The following is a 21453-nucleotide window of genomic DNA, read 5'->3' on the forward strand; positions in this document are numbered from 1 at the left end:
TGTAATTCCCTTTTTTTTTTGGGGGGGGGGGGGGGGAGACAGGGTCTCCCTGTGGTTCCAGCTGGCCTTGAACTCGCAGAGATCCCGCCTGCCTCTGCCTCCCAAGTACTGGGATTAAAGGTGTGTGCTACCACACCTGGCTTGGAATGTTCTTATTAACACCACACCCTTTGCCCACAGACTGCTGGGGGAGAAGGGCAGGGTTGCTGCTGAAGGAGCTGCCCTCCAGGAGAACATAAGACACATACACCCATGCCTGGGGGAGCTCCCCACCCCTCCGTGTAGCCAGCTGTTCCACTAGAGGGGGTAGTTCCACTGGAAGACTGTCAGGAAGAGATTTTTTTTTTTTTTTCCCTGCAGAGAAAAACAAGATGTTTGCTATAGTGATCTGCTAGGTCCTGAACCTTCCTAGACAAGGCCCAGGCCTCAGTTGAAGACAGTGTGCTCAACTTGTTGGGATGGTCCCAACAGAGAAGGATGTTTTAAGTGCAAATAAAAAGATACATGCCCAAGATTATTTGCCTCTTCAGGGATCTGCAAGGCCCAGGGTGTGCCAGGGTCTAATAGGGTACTCTCAGCTAGAAGATTCCAGAACAGTGTAAATCATACACGTCATACTGCATGCTCTTCTTCCCCGTTCCCAGGTTCTTCCCAGGGTTCTCAGCCCGAACTAGGCTTCATACTTCCCAGTGAAGGGAAGGCTTTTGTTTTGTTTTGTTGTTTTTGGTCTTTTGAGACAGGGTCTCCCTGTAGCCCCACCTGTCCTGGAACCCACTATGTAGACCAAGCTGGCCTTGAACTCCCAAGTGCTGGGATTAAAGGTGTGCACCACCACACCTGGCGGAAGTTTTTAAGTTTACTTTATATCATTGTGCAAAGTTAATGTACCATCCCCTCCTTGACCACCTTCAGCTTCTCTCCCACAGGAGTGCTTTCTACATAACCAGGCAGAGATGGGGTGGAAATTATAGAACTTTCCTTGCTGAAGCCTAAGTATAGGCACTTCCTTTGTCCACTAACACCATATTGAGACACAGGAGCAGGTAGTGCACCATGATGCTCCGTTCAGGGAAGCGTAAGTAAGCATTGCAGTCGTAGGTTTACTGCAGCCTTTGTTTTCCTGTGTGGACCCCTTGGCAGTGTTTCTGCAGAGGGTAAAAATAACAGAGGATGCCTTAAAATAAGTGCCGTGGGGAACGCGTGTGTGGGTCCACTGCATGGCTGCATATGTTCAGTCCGCCTTGTTCACTCTGAGAAAGAATGACTGTGATAACCCGTTTCATCTGCCCACCCTGCAAAAAATTCACTTCCGTGGAAGCGGCCTGGTATTGGTTGCGCCTTCCCTTGGGAGAGAGACCAGGATGGGCTAGTAGACCCTATTTAGAGGTGTGTCAGTCTCAGTTAATTATGAGGCCCCAGTGGTGATCCTGCTTTAACCATTGTTGTCTGTTACCAAAGCCTGACCCTACACAAGCTTGCAGACACAGCCCTTCCTGTCCCCCACCAATCTTAGACAAAGAGTGGTAATAATATTAGCTAGCTGCCCGTTGGCTTCAGTTCCCTTAGAAGGATGGTTCTGAGGTCAAGGTTGAATGGAAAACCCCCACTATGGGCTGTCAGATAGAAAAGGGTCTGGTGGCATCAAGCCCAGCTCCTTCTGTGGGTCCAGGATAAGTGAGGTAGGTGCTGGCTCATCTTAGATCCACGCTAAACTTCCCCTAAATCTTACTACTTCTCAGAGTCATACAGCTTATTGTGTCCCTCATTGCATTTCTGAACACAATTTTCTACTTTTCCTGACATGCAATTGCATGTATCTTACCCTTTGTGTGGTTTTCTGTAGTTGTCCTCCTGTATAAGCCAGCAGGACCCTCTAGTATGCACATGTGTATAACCTGAACTTTATTCCTTTTGAGTTAGCACCTTGGAAAGAGAACAAAATGACTTGTCCAGGTAGATCGCCCTGAGAGTCTCTGGTTGCTCTGTGTGTAAAACCTCTTACTTTTACTGGTCAGCTGGCATACTGAGTCCTCCTGAACTTGAGAAAAGACTTTGGAGGCAAAGCTATCTCCACATAACATGTTCTGTTTCATATTGCTGCCCGGGTATGAACAGTCTTCATGAGCCTTGGTGGATAGTTTTTAAAAAGGCGACAGGGCTGGGAATATAGATCACTCACTAAAATGCTTCACTGACAGCTCTGCCCAGCACTCAGAAGGTAGAGGGAGGCCTGAGGATTAGGAGTTAAAGGCCATATAACATAATTGAGTTTGAGGCTATCCCAGGGCACGAGATGCTGTCCTCCCCATCCTACCCACAAAATTTAAATAAATACATGGAAAAGATCTTTGGGAGAAGAAAAGACAGTTGAGCTTGGTAGGCCACAGTGAGCACAAGGTCAGTGCACAGGAGCATCTAGACGTGAGGATGTGAGCTTATAACATCATGTTTTCAATCTGTCAGTGGGAGAATTTCAGCATTTCCTTGGGGCTTTCCCAGTGCTCGGGTACTTAACTGAGTGCTCTTGGGAAGAATGGTAACCATTTGTGGCTGCTTCTGCGCGCTCTTTCATATGCTCCCAGCCTCACCTTACTGGTAAAGGTAGAGGTCCAACATGTTGGTTAAGTCCTGGTGACACACTCATTTCTAACGTCCTACACTTCTATAAAACTGCAAGAGTCCAGAGGACAGACAGGTACTGACTCCAAAAGGCTCTGGGTCTTGCCCACATCTCTGCAAGGTCTCCAGTTTATGGAAAGCAGGAGGCCTAATCCCTGCTGTGGGGCTGGTCCCCTGAGGCCTCTTTGGGCTTGTGAACCGGAAGCAGGATTGGCCAGGACTAATCATAACAAAGACCAGGCCCCCTGAGCCCTGGGGGGACAGCCAGGGATCCTGCAGGAAGACTCAGAGGTGAGCTGGCTCTGAGAGGGCAGCTTTGTCAGCAGATGAAATGAACCCTATTTCAGGCCATGCTATGTGCCAGCACTTCCTGTTATTCCAAAGGAACCTCTTGTTTTGGTCGTGTGGTGATAGATTTATTGAAACATTTGCTAGGCAAGTGACCCAACTTTATTCCTAGGACAGAATGGAACTGGAGATTCTGGCGCTGGGGAGAGGCAGGGCACAACCACCAGACACCATCCCCCAAAGACCACTGCTTCAGCCCCAGTGGCCCTCTGTGGGTGAACAAAGACTGTTTGCCAGGAAGGGTCTCAGAGACTGGTCAGGACAATTGAAGGGGATTTTGTTGGCCCTCTAGGGCTAAGTTAAGCCATGTGTGTCTTTCTAGGAGTATCAGTCCAGCCAATCGCAGCCTCAAACCCCACTCACTTCCTGTTGACCTTTTGACACTGCCAGATGTTTTTTCTTACAAGTGTCCTTAGGCCGCCATACTTGCTGACCTCATCAAATTGTATTGAAGCCACTTTCATCCGTTTTTGTTCTTAAAAACCATTTAACCCTTCTGAGCTTCCTCTGATTGCCCTGCCTCCTGAGTTTGCAGTCTTGTGCCCCCTGGGCCTTTTGTGGCACTTGGGCCTGACCCATGTCCCACAGAGAAAGCCCCATGCCCCACGGTAATGCACTAAACAGGACAACACTGATGCCCTACACACAGGGGTGGCACTGCAGAGTGCCAAACTCGGGATGCAGTGAAGGGCCTCGAGAAAGAACTTTCCAGAGTTCTGCCTGTGGGGTGTGCTGTGATCGTAGATCACCAAATCCTGAGAGCAGGGATGTGGCTTGGGCCTGGGGCCCTAATAGATATACTGCATGGTGCCTGGAGGAGCAGAGAAAGCCACTGCTCAGGACACCTTGGGAGTGACGATGTCAGAGATCTGAGTCCTTGGGAAGTTTGTGTGGGTAACATCTATTGTCCAAGAGAACAGCCTGGCCAGATGTCAGAGCTGTTTGGAATATGGGCAGATGGGTTGGTTCTCAGCCTTTTTATGTAATAAACTTCCCAAACAGTGCAAGAGGAAATGGACTTTTAGCCGGCAGCAGGTACCCCTGGTCCTTTAGACCTCCTCAAAGCCGACAGTCTACTCTTGGGACTTGTGGAGTGAGGTTAGGGTGCCTTGGCTTTGCCAGCACCTGAGATTTTGGAGACTCTCTCCAGAGAACAGGGAACAATGAGATGTGAAGACTGAGGTGGGTGGGCATTGTGCTGTGGAGATCTTATCTGTGCCCAAGATGTGGATTCTGCAGAGTATTCTGGGGCTGTTAATGCACATGTGTGAGTGAGCGCTTGGAACAGGTTCCCACATACCCACTTTTAAAGTAGTATTTGCCTGTATAAAGCACTTCAGCCATGCAGAACTTTCCACAGCCCCTTCTGTCAGAGAGTACTCTTGTTGACATCAGGACTATGTTGCCCTGGGCTTCTTGGTCTTCATTCTGAAGAACATAGTCTTGGGATAGTTCATGGGCCACAGGGTGGGGCAGAAGTCGCCATTGTGCTTGCAACCTTAACCATTAGGGCTGGATTTCCCTTGCTTTCTTCTAGGTGTTTGTACCAGTAAGTCTCCTGCAGAGCTGTCCTGGAGTAGGGGTGGGCCCTGAGAAAAGCATGGGCTGGGAGCTGGCTGGACTTGTGAATTCTGGGTATCTGATGACTGTTAGATCAGAGAAGACTCCAGGGATGCTGTGCTAACAAGAAGCTATCAAGAGGCACATGGGCATCGAGGCACACAGTATGAATGGGCACACATATTTCTCTGTGGGTGTGGTCACAGATGCCTGTCTCCTTTCTCTCCTGGGTTCTGGGGTGAGGCCTGTCGCACCTCCCAAGCTCACAGCCTGGGGTTTCCCATCACAAGAATGGCTACATTTGCGCCCTGCAAGTGTTTACAGATCGCCTTGAACATTTGCCTCCATCATCTTCTCTGAATTGCAGAGCTCACACTTAGTAATAGCTGTAGCTCAAGGAGCACTTCTAAGAAAGCTGGAGGGTCTGGTTACCCAGTGAATTACCATGCAGAGGGAATCCTAGGAGATGCATTCGTAATGTGGGACCCAGGCTCTGATAGATCTTACTCGTGTTCCCCAGATTTATGAGTGTGTGAGTCAGGGTGGAAACCCCAGGGTGCCTTAGTTAACTGTGCACATGTGGAGTGTAGCCCTGGAATTTATTTTAAGTGTCTAGGATAAGTGAAAATAGCAGTAGACGTTCCACTCTTGGGGCCGCTGGGTATTGCTGATGTGAGCAGAATAGAGTTTACCCCAGGAGTTCACGGAGTGGATATATCACAGACCTAACGTCAGCATGGGCAGCTGGGATTTACAGCCCTTGGTGGTTTGTTAGTGTTTCCTGGCCTGTAGGTGCTCTGAGCTTGGTGTCACGCATCACAAAGGGGCCCATGGCTTTGTCTCTTCTGTTGAACTGTGCTCCCTCAGTGACTGTAGTAAGTTCGATAGGTTGCATAAAGGGTTATATTATCCTATTGCTGTGTGACAGATTGCTTCAGAACGTAGAGACTTAAACCCACAAGCCTTGTTATCTCCATTTCCTTGGGTCAGAATCTGCCCATCCTAACTGGTGACTGTGGCTAGAGTGTCCCGTTAGGTTATTGGAGTCTCATCTGATGTCTTGACTGGGAAAGGATGTTTGATCTTGGACTATTGGTTGGACTCCAGGGCCAAAGTTCTCCACCAATGTTTGGTTGCACAGCCCTCTCTGTCGGGTGTCTGACAGCATGGCTCCTCGTGTCCCTCCAGGACGTGTCCATGCTAGAAACCACCTCTTCCTTCTTCTGATCTGATGTGACATCCTAAAAAATTGTGAATGACGGGTTGTGGGGGCTTCCTGGACGGGGGAGTAAAGCAGCCTCATTCATTCTGTTTTAAAATTTGTTTATTTGAACTTTAGGGGTTGCATGAATTTCTAGGACTAGAAGAGCCTGGGAGGAGCTGAATGGGTCAGTAAATCCCTCCCCTGCAGCAAGGGCCCTGCAGCAAGGCCCCTGGGAGCGCGCAAATCCTCTCTTGGAGTGTGGTGCAGCTTCTGGCCAGTGTTCTGCCTCCCAGAAATGGAGCTGTGCTGCCTCTCTAGGAGGAGGTGCGCTTTGTCCCTCTTCCTGAATCTGCCAGGATTCCCACCACATCCACCCTCAGGCTGACCTCAGAATCTGCTGGTGGGGGCAGGAGAGAAGAGCTCCCTCCCCTCCCCTCCTCTACAGGACATGGTCCGAGATGCTTACCCACAGGTCACCTGGGATGCTGGGCCCGAAGGCCAGTCCGACACTGGCCTCTTCTTCGCTCCTTCTGCCCTTTGAGGCAAAGGCTTTTGATTTTTCCCAGGCTTTGGAATTGTAGTTGACCTTTGGCCCCAGGAGCCACATGTACCTGTGGTCCTTCCCCACATGAAATTCAAGAAACTGCCTGGAAGAGGGCAGAGGACTTGCTTTGCCATGTTGGGTGAGTGACCTAGCCACCCAGTAGGCAGGGGGCTGGATGGCAGTGTGGATCCTCTTGTCCCTTTGGAAGAAGGGAGGCTGGGCTCCTGTGGTTCACTGTGTTCTGAGTGCTTTTGCTACACTGCGCCCTTCTGGAGGGGAGGGAGGCAGCCCAGACCTCTAAAGATCAATTCTAGCTGTTCCCCCAGAAACTTATTTGCAATGTGGTACCTCCACCCACATCTCCATGTTCGCTAAGTGGCATCATTTATCATTGCTGGAATCACTTTGAAAATTCTCATTTTAAAGTACACTTGGGGTCAGCAGCCCAAGAGCATAGGCGTGCTCTTTCCCTGGAGGGACCCCAGTAACCACGGCAGGGTGCTGTGTGGTACTCTGTAAGTGATGAATGCACCTCCCCTCCCCTTCTCTCTAGAACCTCCCCCCCTCCCACTCTGTCCATGCGTACATGCACACACATTTGTACTCCATTCTCAGGGAGTAGGAATTTGTGTGCAGGTTACTGTTGAAGTGAGTACTTTCTGTGCAGAACCTCCCAAGCTTTCAAAGTGTGCGGATGTAGGAGAATGGAACTTTAAAGCCTGCGCCTGGGATTCCAGTGGGAACTTACTAGGTATTACTTCAGTGCAGAATATCTCTCGTCCTCATTCATGGAGACCTGATTCCTAACAGTCTGTCCCACACTACACAGCTACAGCCAGAACTAAGGTGTTAGGATACTCAGCCTAGCCAACTGCTGGTTGTCACCCCCTCCAGGGGCCCACGTGATTCCTGACAGCCCCAGCTGCCCCTTGCTGCGTGGGCCGTCTGGCACCTCCCTCCTTTTCTCCCCCATGTCTGACATTGGGGTAGAGTTAATCTCTATGGTGTTGGCTTAAAGGACATTCCACAGTGTGTTCACATCAGTCAACTCTGGTGGAAAACGCAGTGCCAGGCCTGTTGGAGCTATTCCCTGTTTGTGGTAGGGGCTTGACTGGTAGACCAGCCATCTCTTTCCTGTCTGGTCCAGTGACTGTCCAGTCCATGAGTGCAGCAGATGTAGGTAAAACACACACAAGTGCACCTCGTTCCCGGTAGACAAGATGAGTCTAGAGGTAAAGGTTTGCTGGCCCCTCACAGATGGCTCAGGGCGTTGTAGTGCTCTTTAAGGATGCCCAGATTCTTGCACACCATTAGAGGCTGCCCCTTTCCCCCTTTCCTCCCTAGTTCCATGAATCTGGCTGGATGGTTTCCCAGGGGCCTCCTTGTATCATGAAAGAACCACAACTAAAGTGGATTCACAATGGAAACTTAATGTCTCCTGGTTGTAGACACTGAAGTCTGAAATCAGGCCATCAGGAGGGTCACTTCCTTTCACGGGTAGTGAAGGAAGAACCAGTTGCTGGCCTTTCTTGGTTTGTATGTGTCCCTATGTCTCCACATCAACATTCTCCTGTGCATATTTCTGTCCTTCTTTCAGGAAGGTATCACTGGGTCTAGTCATCCCCGCCCGCACACTTTTTTTTTTTTTGAGATACGACCTTCTGTAACCCAGGTTGGCCTTGAACTTCCAGTTCTCCCATCACCACAACTCCTGTCCTAGTTTCTTTTCCATTTTTGTGATTGGCCTGTGGGCATGTCTGCGGCATTTTCTTGATTGTTGAGTGATATGGGAAGGCCCAGCCCACTGTGGGTGATACCACCCCTGGGAAGGTGGGCCTGTGTTTTATAAGACAGCAGACCGGAGGGGCAAGCCAGTAAACCATCTCCTCCATCCCTCCTGTGGTTCATGGTTCATTTCCTGCTTCCGGGTTCCTACCTTGAGTTCCCTCCATGATGAACTGTGACCCAGAAGTCAGTCAAATAAACCATTTCCTCCCTAAGTTATATGTGGTCAGTGTTTTATCACAGGAATAGAAACCTAACTAGAACAGGGGTGGGGAGGTGTATATTGATGTGTGGTCCATAGATGTGTGTGGGGGCGGGTGCTTGCTTAGGCAGAAGTAGGAACTGGGGAGCCTGTCCTGTTGTGTTTTCACATGTCATAAGGCGAGGAACACTTAGTATCCGGGTATCCCAAGTCCTTGGAGCCTCTTTCCTCCACCTGTGTCTGGCATGGACTTCAACACATACAGACAACATCCCTAGAAATACATAGGGTTTCATGTATTAGTTCATCCTTGCCCGTTAGGTGAGCTGTGAGGGTCGGAACAGCTGCCTCTTACAGCTTTAGGGAGGTGAAGATGCGCAGGGTCCATCGGGAGCCTAGCTTGTGACGAAAGTTGAGGGTTATATTCCACCTGCTCCTGATCACATCCATTTCCCTCTAAGATAGCAGCAGGAATAGCTTGGAACATTCTGTGCTATAGCAATTGCTTCAGTGGGGTTTCCTTCTCATCAAAGACTTGGAGTCCAGGGCTAGAGCTGACTATAAAGTAAATGAGCCCATTTCATTCCAAGGGGGTGTTTGACCCCGCGTGCCCTACAGCAGGAAAATAGGGAGAGCCATGTCAAAACTTGCTCTGTTCTTCTCATTTGAAGATGAATTCATGTGGCATGAGAGAGTCTCTTACTCCCCACCCCACTCCTCTTATTTTCCTTGGGAGCCACCCTTGTGGCTGTACAAGTCTATGGCACCCACCTGCATTTCCACTGTGGTCTCACTCTCCACGTTAAAGCTGTGTACAGGAAAACGAATACCCTCATGCTGACTTAGTCCATGTTGTTGAATAACTATATAGGATGAATGAAGATTTTTTTTTTTTTCCTTCTTATGGCTGGGGTTGAAAAGATGGAGTCAGGGATGGCTAGTCCTTGCTCACCATTTCCATGAAACTTGCAGTAGCAGGAGGCTTAGAGGGGCGCTTCCATAGCTAGAACTGTGGGCTTTTCACTGCAGAGAAAAGCTACCATGGAATTGGAATATTTGTGAAAATCCAACTATGAAAGAAAGTTATCAGAAAATAAAGCAAGCTTGCTTCTCTTTTCCCAAGCTCTGGGTGGGCTTCCTCCACCTCCCTTCTGTATTCCTGAAGTGAGAAATTAGTCTTTTCCATACAGGCGGGCCATTCTATTGAAAGGGCTTGATTTGGGTTCCCAAGGGTTGGTGCTGGTCACATCTACCTAGGCACAGGGTCTTAGCACTAGCTCCGCTATCTATTCTGAACGCTGCCTAGCATTGGGTCTAGGAGGTTTGGTCCCTCCCCCTGCCCATCAAATATTTGGACCCACTTTCAGTGAGCTTTTCTTAACTGTTGGTCTTTGCAGCCACTTGCCTTCTGAAGATGAACAAGGAACCAACATTTGATAACTTAACCCCTCAGTGCTGACTCCTCCTGCTGCTTGGCATCATGCCACATAACCCTTAACCACTGGTTCCCACTGAGTTGCCCATGCTGAATCTAGCCCAGGCTGCTAAGAACAAAATCTCACCCCATGTAATTTAGAACAAGTTGAAAAGTACTTATGATGATATCAAGGCCACAACAGGGGAGGGGAGGTCCTTCCTGAAGGCTGGCTGGAGAATGGGAAAGTGACCCTCCATGAGACCCCTTTACCCTCTCAAGTTTAGGGGCATTTCTTTCCAAAACCAAAGTCTTTGCCAGTGTCCCACCAAAAGAAAGCTGTGTGGTCTAAGTGACATACTGTTGCCACAGCAGCTGTATGTCAGAGAAAGTGGTTGTTCTTTGGAGCTGTGGGGTTGGGTGGGCACACTGTCACCTGCTACAATATCAGTAAACAAGCCTACCCCTTCTTTCCTGCACCATTTCCCTGCCTCGCTGCTCGGGGTAGTGAACACACCTTTGGAGCTGGCATCTTAGAACCGGGTGAAACAACTAGAATATCTGCCTGTTGGCTCTGCTTGCTTAACACCAAGCCTTATGACATGGTTTCAATCTCTGGGACCCACATGGCTGGAAGGAGAGAATCAACTCCCAAAAATTGTCCTCTGACTTCTACATGCACACTGTGGCACGTGCCCACCAACACATACAAGACAAATAAAATATAATATGGGGGGAGGGGGTATTAGGAAATCCCCTTTGCCTTTCCCAAATTACTAATTTATTCTGAGGTCCTGTCTGTTTTAGGACTAAGAGACCTTCGGATCCAGGAACAGCCAATAATTATGGGACCCCTCCCCCAGATGTTTCAGTTAAGCTCATGGGCTTTAGTAGAACTGAACGGCCCCCTTCTCAACACTGTTCTCTCTTTCCTTATATATTCTGCCATTATTCATCACTGTGACTCAAAGATATTTTCATGAGAAGCACAGGCACTGTAGAAGACAGCGCCACAGGTTGGCTCATGTCCCTCTTTGTGTGGGAATCCCCACACCCTGGGTCAAGAACCTCACTGTGCTCCTTGGACCCACCTCTCCTCAACCTTAGCTGTGAAGGAGGGACCCAGGTTTGCAGAGGAGACTTGAGACATGAGACAGTAGGGGGCCTTGGCACAGCCTTCCCTTTGGCCCGGATCTCATTCCCATCATTTGTAACGAGGAGGGAGGCTAAAGGTGCCTTCTGTCTATTCCTTCCTTAGACATGCAGTGCTCCAGCCTTTCCTTCAAAGCTATCTGGTGGCTTGCGGGGGGGGTGGAGGGGGCGCGTCTCTCTCTGAAGTCCTCCTTGGGACTGCCAGGCAGGGTGAACAGTGCCCTCTGCTGGCAGAAGAGCCCCATAGCTGACTGCCAGGTCTAAAGAACTGTGACTGGAGGTTGGCCCAGGGGATAGTTGCTGTTGCTTTTGTGATAAGCAAGTATAAACTGCAGGATCCAGGTACTAGGACATGGGTTCTGGACCATAATGTGTCAAGAGGCAAGTCACTGGGGCCTCAGAAAGGCTGATGTGTTCCCAAGGAGGGTGGATGTCTCAGCGCTAAGTGGTCAAAAGAATCAAAAGGCAGATGTCAGAAAAAAACAACTTCAAGATTAAAGTTTTTTAAAAACAATTGATCATTGCAATTTGATCAGTAATTCGTATAATTACCCTTAGTAGATATTTAAATGGAGGTATAGTTCATATTGTTGGGTTAAGCTAGATCAAAAGTTCTCTTAGAAATTAATTCTTCACCATTCTATAAACAAATGTCTAGGTTTAACAGTAAGCCTAATTTGATTATAATGCATTGTTATTGCATGCGTTCATAATGCATGTTAATAACATGTATTATCTAGTATGTCGTGATTTAGTGACTATTTTACTATGACTAGCCTAGCATGTTGCTGCGCGTGACCCTCAGGTCCAGGCTTTTGCTGGCCGTCCTCCATCCTTACCTGTGCTTGTACATGGCACTGGCCTCGGGGAATGCAGTATGTGCACATTCTTGTCAACTTGCAGGCTTCATCCTCAGTGACCTTTGGGGAGTAGGATTGTGACACCAGCCCAACATCTGCAGGAGGACCCCTCTGAAGACATTCCGGGAGGATTTACCTCCTCCTCTGCTTGTTCACAAATATTCTGAATCTTTCTTGTACTGACTTTACAACCTAAGACAAGTTATGTCCCCCACAGCGTGAGGTTGCTGGTCCCATGACTCTGCTCAGAGCACCTGCTCCACACCTAAGTGGGGAAGATTGGAGACCTGTAATTGCAAATATTAATCTGCTCATCTGACTCCTGTCTAGGCAGAAGGAATATAAGGCATCTTTCTTATGCCTCAATATGAATGGAAGTTTGCTTACTGGCTTTAATCTCATTTGTTCTGCCTCTATTATTAAAACTAATATATTTATTTTCAGGGAGTATTTGGAAGACAAAGGCTTATAAAATGTGTGAAAATTCTAGTGTCTCTTTCTGTAACAAGTGAATTCCCAACGTGACCCAAATAAAGCATCCAATTAGAAACATTGGAAGTTCTTTCTGCTTAAACCCTCTGGCCTTGATTATAGCTTTTAGCAAGTGAAAATATTTAGAATTCTTGAGGCTTGCATTTAACATTAGGAGATGTATTTATCTGCATGTATTAACAGCTCCCTCTACAGGATCCCTCATTTTGGGCAGGAAAAAGCATGGTATTTTGGAGTCATTCACCTCCCCTTACTAAGACAGCCTTTAGCCTGGTCCAGGTTCTCCTCTCCATAAGCACTATGAACTCCACGTGTTAGCAGTTCTGCCTTTTTAAAGTTGTCCTGGGCCCCAGGCTTCACATGTTAAAACTGACTAGCTCAATATCGTTGAGTTACATCCAAATTCCATGAAATGCTTTGATAGTGGCAGAATCTGAGCTGGCCTAAATTACTGTGTATTTTATTTTCATAATCTGGATTAGTCTAGTTGACTCAGTGTGATCACATGCTCTGAAATTTTGGTGTCTATGTGTTTCATTCCTGCAGCTTATACCTGGGAACAGTACAGGGGTGGGGTTCGGACCCATTGAAGGCATGTGACCAAAGTACAACTGGGTCACCCAGGGTTGGGCTGCTGGGCATTCCCCAGGGAAAAATCAACCGCTGTATTTTTGCTGGAGGTTAGACTGATCTGTCCCCTGAGACTCTTGAAAGAAGCTTCTGTGTCCTCTGGTTTACCCCTAGGGCCTGACCGTGGGACTCTGGGAACTATGTGTTCAAAACCCTTTCTCCCCCACCTCCCTAAAAAAAAGAGGAGACAACATTTTCAGAAGCTCCTACGTGCTCGGGGAGCACTAATCACATTTGACTACTACTGTTGGAGTTCCAGGCAACTCTAACAGAAATGTTGTGGGTAGATGGCCACTTGATGCTTAGTTCTCAGCGTCCTAGAACTCAGAGGTCTCAAGGTTGAGGGGCTATTTAGATGGTACCTGGTGAGAGACTACTTCCTGTCTCGTGGACCTTACCACAGTGAATCCTCACCAGAAACTGTTTCGTAATTTCTTTAAACATGTACTCATTTTGTTAGGTGTTTCGGTGTTGGGAGCCTGTAGTTTGCCTGTGCTCACCTGACTCTAGGCTCTGTCCAGCTTCTTTTGCCAGAAAAGAATCCCTTGGGCATGCTTGTCTCCTCAAGTGTTAATTTATAATAGCGCCTTTCTCTGAGTCCAGATAAGGAGTCAGACTGGGTATTAGTCAGGTGTCCTTGGGGGCCAGCCTTAAGAGGTCCTGAAAGTACCTCACACCTTAGAGAAGGTCCTTGCCTCTCCTAGGCGCCTCATTGTGCCTCACGGGGCCTTGATATACAGGAAGGTCTTGTATGCCAGAGTGAAGGAGGCACTACAGGTTGTTGAAGGTGGGTGACTGTTTGCCTCAGTGCTACTGTCTGGGCTGCCAGAACCTGCCACTGTGGATTTAAATCAGGTGGTGGTCTGGGGACTCAGGTGCTAGCTTGGAATTTTGTCAGTACTGTACAATGGTATTAATCCATTAAAGTGTTGTCAAACTTGGACTTTCTTCATTAACATAATGGTTAAGTAGATTCCCTTAAAAGAATGAACACTGTCAGAGTTTAAGAGTTCTGAAGAGTTTTCATTTCAAGAGACACCATTGAAGACACACACTTAACTTTGCAGTTCTCAGCTGTGTAAGCTCATGAACTAGCATGACGACACTGAGGATCTTGGTGCGCATTGCTGAGGCCTGGGGTTTTGTGCTCCACAAACTCATGGTAGCTTGGTTTAGCTAAACAGTGGTGGAGATTGTGTGTTTGTGGGGTCGTCTGCCCACATCTAAGAGGGGAATCTCTCGTTTCTTTTGCATGTAATTCTTGGTTTTTGTTATCGTTGTTTTCAGTTTCATACCAAAGCAGGTGACGTACATGGCCGGGCATCAATGTATTGTCCTTTTTCTTTTTTTTTTAATTTTATTTTTTTATTTTATGTGTCTGAATGTGTTGCCTGCATGAATGTGAGTGCACCCGTGTTGTGCAGTGCCTCGGAGGTCAGAAAAGGGCTTCAGATTCCCCGGGAACTGGAGTTAGGACGGTTTGTAGCTGCCATATGGGTGCTGGGAATCGAACCTGGTTCCTCTGCAAGAGCAGTCAGTGCTCTTAACAGCTGAGCCATCTCTCCAGCCCTATTGTTCTTTTTCTTTAATCTCATATCTCTTTGGGTCAGATCAGTAGCCTATACCTGCACCTGCTCAAGCAGCTTTCTTACCCAAGCATCTTTTTGACAAGTCATTACCCTCTTTACCATGGACAGTTTGTCCCAGGTTTACCAGTGGATGCCTGAGACAGTGGATAATATCAGACAGATCTTGTTATGTATGCTGTGGTTTTTCCTGTGTGTACATACACCCATGATGAGGACTTCATGGCTTTTATTTGGCACAGTCAAGTGCCAGCATTGTGATTCTTGCTCTTTGACTACTGAGTGAAATCAAGAGTTACTTGAACACATGTAAGGATGGAACTCGTAACTAAGATTGCTAAGTGACTCATGATGAGGTGGCATCTGTTGTGGATACAGCAGACAGCAGGAAGACTTAGGTCCTGGGTAGGCCCGTGCAAGATGGCACAGGCTTTCATCATGTGGAGTTTGAACCCACGGAGCTCTTTTACTTCAGGAATTTTCCTCGTGGTATTTTCAGATCACAGTACCAAGGGTAACAGAAGCTGGAAAACAGCATCTCTGTGTGGGGAACTGCCATAGGTTAAGTTACCTGTTGCTTGTTTTTCATTCATAATCTCGTTTCAAGCAAATGCAATTTTAAGGTTGCTTTTATGGTCTCTAGGTTCCTGCATCTCTTGTAAGATGGGTTGCGTCTTCCTGAAATGTTCCCGCTTTCCTCTTGGCTTTGAAGCTTACTGACTCCCTGCTTTAGCTAGGGACACTATCTGAACTTGTGGTGCAGCAAGTGTCTAGGCCAAACCCAGGTCGCCTCCCACCTGTGTTTCTGAGCACACTGTACTTCCGTTCCATGGTTGTGTAAAGGAACACTGTCCCTGCTCCTCAGCTGAGCAGTCTCCAGGCCAGCCTGCCCAAAGTCACTCATCCCCACCGACGGCTCCACCTCTTTTCAAATTCCAGTACAGATGGAACAGCGTGACACATCCCTTCCTCCTCTTTTTACCCTTTATGCGTACTTTGGTATTTTTGTTGAATATTTTGAACACATAATGTTGATACATGATGGCATCCTCTTTTGGCTGGGAGATCATGCTTGGGAGTGAAGACAGTCTTACAGTAGAGGGCAAAGTTGTTTTCATAGCTCCCAAGACGGAGCTATGGAAGCCCAGAGCCAGTGTGGCTAGTGCCTTGTGGCCATCATCCATGAAGACACCTGCTGGGGTCCACGGGGCAGAGTGCCACTATAAGGCACGCTTGTCCCTGGCACTAGAAAGGGTGGGTGCTGTGTTAATTATTAAGCCCTCATAAATAGCTTGCTCCTTGCAGGAGGGAAAAGGGGGAAAATGTCACATTTTGAACAGAAGTACTGGGGGGGAGGGGATATCCGCTATCTTTCATCACTGCCCCCAGATCTGAACCATGTTCAGGCACTGGCCTGCTGCAAGCCTGTGTTCACTGCTGATGTGGTAGGTGGGTACCTCAGCTCTGGGTCTGCAGTGGACAGAAAAGCCCCAGGCGTGGGAATTGACTTCTAAGTAGTGGGATGCAGGCTGTTTGTGTCAGCTGTCAGCTGATCTCTCTGATTGTGTGATGGAGATTACTCCTTATCAATTTTTCAGGAAGCTCCCTAATTATACAAATTAAAATTCAAAGGAAAGCAAAAAGTGGTTATGTCTCTGGGGGCTGGGTGTCGGGAGTGAAGCCCATCTTGCTGCCGACCAGTCACAATGCTCTTGGGGTTTTTTCCCCCCCTTGATTTCTACAGCACTTCACAAATATTAGCTAATTATTTCTCTTGCCCTTTGGATGAGACTGTGCTTTCAAGCTAAGAGTCCAAGCATGACCACACTGCTGAGTGGCTGTCGGCCCCAGCCTCTAGCAAAGGTAAAGGGCTGACCCAGGCTCTCTGGGGTTTACATTCACATGCATACACGCGGCATCCATTGGTCTTGGAACCTCCGCCGCATCTCCCTTTTCCCAGCCTTAGGGACTTGCTCACATGTCTTTACCTTTCAGAAAGCCCAACGGTAGTGACACTGAAATCCTACAAATGTGCCTATGCCATAGCTGGCTGATTTTAAGCAATTTCCTGTGTTGGAAGAGTTTGGGATCTTTGGGATGTCATATTTATTGTTTATGTGGTTGAAACTGTCTTTTCCTAGTTTTGGTGTTTTTTGAGACATGGTCTCCCTGTAGCCCCAGCTGTCCTGGAACTCGCTATGTAGACCAGGCTGGCCTTGAACTCACAGAGAGCCGCCTGCCTCTGCCTCCTGAGTGCTGGGATTAAACGCGTGCACCACCACTCCAGCATCTTTTTACTCTATGGTGCAATGGTACCCTTTTCTTTTTTCGGTGTTGGGGATTGAATGTAAGGTCTTACAGATGCTACTCTGTCACTGAGCTATATCTCCAGTCCTTCGTTAAAAAAAATTGTTTTGAGATAAGGTCTCACTAAGTTTCAAGGTGCTCTTCAATTCAGTCTGTTGCCCAGATAGGACTCGAATTTGTGATTCTTCTGCATTAGCCTTCTTAGTAACTGGGATTACAGGCCTGTCGATCTTGCACATATTCTTCTATGGGAATGACAAATGTTCATCACTTTCCCTCTCCAGTATGTAGACCAGGCTGGCCTTGAACTCACAGAGAGCCGCCTGCCTCTGCCTCCTGAGTGCTGAGCTCTTTTATTTTTTCAAAATCATGTAATTATTGTTACAAATCTTTAGGGTGCTTTTTCAGTCTCATTGTGGGGAAATTAGCCATTAACTATCAGGAACGTCTCTGCTATAATAGTCAGACCTGCAGCCTGACCTTTGATACAGTAACTTTTTACACTCTGCCAAATTGATGCCCATATACCAGAATCATCACTTTGAACCCCCGAGTCTCACTTTTCATCCTCTTCCTTCTCTGAAATTACTTGCCCGATTATCTGAGAGCAACTTTTCGTGTGTGTGTGTGTGTGTGTGTGTGTGTGTGTGTGTGTGTGCGTGCGCGTGTGTGCGTGTGCGCGCGTGCGCGCCTCTGTTCACTCCTGTGCCTTAAACAACAACAACACTGGTATTGATGAAGTTCTGGAGTAAAGTATAGGAGACCAGCAAATGGGCCTCTGGCATTCTCACAGTGACTCAAGTAAGACGTGGCTTATGGTTCATGATTGGGGTACATCCAATGTACCTCAAAGGTACATTGGATCAGAGCCAGTAATAAATCAGGCAGGTCCTCTCCTGCCTCTTCACCTGGTCCTGAAGCATCATGGGAATGTTTGGACAGGTCCAACAGCCACTTCTCAACCAGAACTACAGGCCCACAAATCTGGGGTTAATAATGCAAGGTCAGCCGTCTGCTGGCCCCTCTGCCAGCCCCTCTGTATCTGAGGAAGATTCACGAGCAACATGGCGGGGTCGTTCTTCTCCCATTCTCACACGGTGGGTGGCGAGTTTGTGCTGTGCTATGCTGTGTCTTTGGTTCCTGACCCCTGTGTAGAAAATACTTTTGCAAACTGCCCAGTGGAAGGCTTGGAGAGAGCCTCTGGGTAGGTAGCCACTGTGGGTATGGACATCAGTGGAATTATATCCTGGAACCTGCAGCCCCAGTGTTCTCGAGCCATCTATGAGGCTATGTCTGGTTGTATAGTACCTCTAGTTCAAAGAAATGAAGGGCAGGTACAGCTAGCTGTCTTTCTCTGGCCTTGGAGTTGAAATAATAATCGAGATTGGTTTGTAATTGGTGTTCATAGCTCAGAAGTTAAGAGTAAGAAACCCATCCGCTGCCCTTTGCTGCTTTCAGAAATGTGTTACAAATGTCCTGTGTGTGCCGCTTGCTTCCTGCCTGATCCGAGGTAGAAACAGGAGATGGCTAAGGCAGACATGGAACAGCCGCCACCCATGTTTGGGAGGAGAGCAGGCACCATGTGCTGGTCAGCAGGTCCCCTGTAGAAAGTGGCAGCACGTCCAGAATGAGTTGCTAGCTGTGTCCAGAGAGTAAGGATTCTTTTCTCCTTGTTTCAGGGTTGAGAGTGGCGTGATGCACGCAGACTCCCGCGAGTGCCCCTAAGTTCTTAGAGGACTGCTTTGCCTTTTGAATAAGAGAGTTGCAAAATTCGATAAAGAATGGCCCTTGTGGATAAGCACAAAGTCAAGCGACAGCGATTGGACAGAATTTGTGAAGGTAAGAGCCAGCGTGGTTGGGGGCAGCCCCTCACTCAAATCCTGTAAGACCTGCTCATTTGAGCTGTGCCTGGCGGCCATATCACACCCTGACTGTCCCACCCAGCCCTTTCTCCCACCGTGTTCTTGACTTAGTGGCCAATAATAAGCCTGGCCTTCCTGGCCTTGGACAAGGCCTGGCTTGGGTGTGGGGGTGGGAGGAAAGTGAGGGAGGACCCTAGATTACTTAGCATATGAAAGATGCCATATATTAGGACCAGCTTTTTTGACTTCCTGAAGTTTTTGGACTTTATCTGTTTTCCATTAAGATAGTTACAACAATGAATTCCAAGATACTCCTGAGGAGCCCAGCCCTGCCCCTCTTGATGTTTTCAAGTCCTTGGTATCTTTGAAAATGTCTGGAAGTGTTTTATTCATGAAAGGAAAAATAAACATAATTAAAATCTAATGGAAACCTGGGGACAAAACTCTGAAATGTTGATTAAGCACCATCCTCTCCTAATTAGTGAGTAGGAAAGACCCCAGAGCCTGCCACTGAGGGTTTACATGGACCATGCCACCCCAGAATCAGTGCTGCAGGACTAGCCTTTTCTCGGGGTAATTACCAGTACCTGCAGGTCCAGCCTTGACTTTTGTAGGATTATAGTTGCCTTCCCTATGGAGCTTATTGCAGAGGGCACTGAGGTGCGGCCGACAGCCTCTCCAGGCTCTGTACACAAGTAGCTGGCCCCCAAGAAGGAACGCGTATCCCTCGTGTCTTCCCCAGCAGCTATTCATATGGAACCGTTTGCCTTTAAGTAGATGTAGCTCAAGCCACATGGGTTGGAGACATCAAAACCATGCTGCTTGAGACCAGTCCTCAGGGTGCTCTGTGCAAAGGCTACATGCAGCCTTCCTGCCATCCCCTCCCGACCCCCACAGCGTCCCCGGAGCTCTGCTACAGTTTAAGGACCTTAGCATTTAATGCTATTTTAAGTTAAATATTTGAAAATTTCCTGCTCTTGGTTTTTGGCAATACAATTTAGATCCTCCAGAAGTGCGACAGGACAGGATACCAAGCACTCTTTCTCAGCTGCATTTTGCAGCAGGTAATATTTGATTTCTTCTTATGGACAAACATGGGTGTGTGTACGTATGGTGTGTGGCGTGTGTACTTTTTCCAGAACCATTTGAAATGAGTTTATAGATGGCAGAGGTTTCCTATAACCACCCCATGGCATGTGTCTCCTTTTAGTACATTTTTCTGCATAACCACAATTGCATAATCATCCCCTAAGACTGTAACTTGCTACAGCGCCATCCGCCACAAACTGCATGTTCGCGTCTCCCCACAGGTCTGTCTATAGCTGTTTTGTTTTGGTCACTTGTGTGCATTTGCGTAGCCATCGAGGGCCACACATAGTGTCTGGCTGCGTGCCTCTTTAGTCTGAAGAGTGTCTCAGATAATAACCTGGCCTTTTAGACTTTGAAAACATCGTAATGGAAGGCTCAGGACCAATCAGCTCATGGATTATTCCATAATCTCTACTGGCCTGGTTGTGGAAATTGACTCTTCACTTCCATAGGAAAGGGACTTGAGTCCTCTTTACCAGAAAGCCTTAGTGAACCAGCCCGACAAGGATGGAGTCAAGAAAACTTCTGCCTATGAAATATGCTAAGTACAAGAGTGATGCGTTTGTTACAGCTCTAGACCAGACTTGACCTGTCTTGATCATGGTTCCCCAATGTGCTTGGCCATATCTACATCAGTGCCTTGGGATCTTCAGCTAAGTTTTATAACTGAAAGTTCAGCTTGGCTTTATCTATGAGAGCATGGTTTGGGAAACAGGAGCAGTCATGTTTTCTCTTAATTTCTTGATAACCACTCTCAACGAGCAGAAATGGAGTTCCCCGGATACCAGCTTAGGCAGGATCCAGTTCACCTAGTGTCTAATGAGGTCATGACTGCTGACAGAGTTTCACTGGATCTGTATGTGGCCTGAATATGCTCACTGTATCTTTCAGAGGTTTGGACAGTTAGTGCCTGTTTTATTGATCAGCTGGTGATTTGTGCCCTGTACCCAGGACAGCTGTCCTTTCTCTGACTGTTTCTGTGGATCAGCTCTGTGGATTCAACTGTTCTCACTGAAGGCCTTGTATGGCTACCACCACAGCTCTGCGTTCTCATGGTGCACGAATGACTGTTAAACATAGCTGTCCAGAGAGTCTGCCCAACTGTTCTGCCCTCCCCACAGCCTAGTCTTCACCCCAAGGATACTTCCTCTCTGTTTCTTTGTGGGCATCCTGAGTTTTGTTAATTTGGTGGGGGGTTTTGAATTGAATTTGTTTTTAAAAAGGGTTTTGCTACGAATCACCAGCTGGCCCTAACTCCCAGCACTCCGCTTGCCCTCAGCCTCCTTGATACTGGGTTATAGGTGTGTGCCACCACGCTTGGCTTGGTTCTGTTTTTAATTAAAGGCATCTACTGTCCTATTTTATAGCTACCCATAACACCCTAGATTTTGAGGAACTCATTTTTCTTCTGTTGGTCTCTGGGGGTGTGTCTCCCACGTACACACATGCACACGCACACATACATCTGCTGCCCACCCTGGGACCCCCTTGCCATAGTTGGGCAAACCTCTCTCTCTGGTTGCCACTAGAGTACGTTTAGTGAAATCTTACCTTCATCCCTGAGAGGTACTTCCTGAACCCTCCACTGTGGCCTGCAGCCTACCCAGACCCTCAATGAAACATTCAGTTCCCAGTCTGTTTCTGAAAGTCCTGCTTGCTCCCCTCCAAAGTCAAAGCAAGAAATGATGGTGGAAGCTTCATCCTTCTTTATACATCTGGATGCAAACTCAGGTCTCTCTCCCTCCCCCCCTCCCTCCCTCTCTCTCTCTCTCTCTCTCTCTCTCCCTCTCTCTCCCTCT

At 47.8% G+C, this 21453-nt stretch overlaps 1 protein-coding gene across 3 annotated transcripts in view; it reads left to right on the plus strand.

The window, feature by feature from the left end:
• Ctbp2 (C-terminal binding protein 2) overlaps positions 1-21453 on the plus strand; it is a 150693-nt gene that overhangs the window by 84568 nt on the left and 44672 nt on the right. For 2 of the 3 annotated variants that reach the window (XM_008846005.3, XM_029569819.1), the window contains exon 3: positions 18383-18542. The exons of the other annotated variant lie outside the window; for it this stretch is intronic. In XM_008846005.3, coding sequence (XP_008844227.1) covers positions 18485-18542 — 58 coding nt within the window. In that variant the 5' untranslated portion in view covers positions 18383-18484. The remainder of the gene's footprint in view (positions 1-18382; positions 18543-21453) is intronic. 3 annotated transcript variants of the gene reach the window in all.

The sequence above is a fragment of the Nannospalax galili genome, unplaced genomic scaffold (assembly GCF_000622305.1).
Source record: "Nannospalax galili isolate Female #2095 unplaced genomic scaffold, S.galili_v1.0 scaffold362, whole genome shotgun sequence".
In the NCBI taxonomy this organism is placed as follows: domain Eukaryota; kingdom Metazoa; phylum Chordata; class Mammalia; order Rodentia; family Spalacidae; genus Nannospalax; species Nannospalax galili.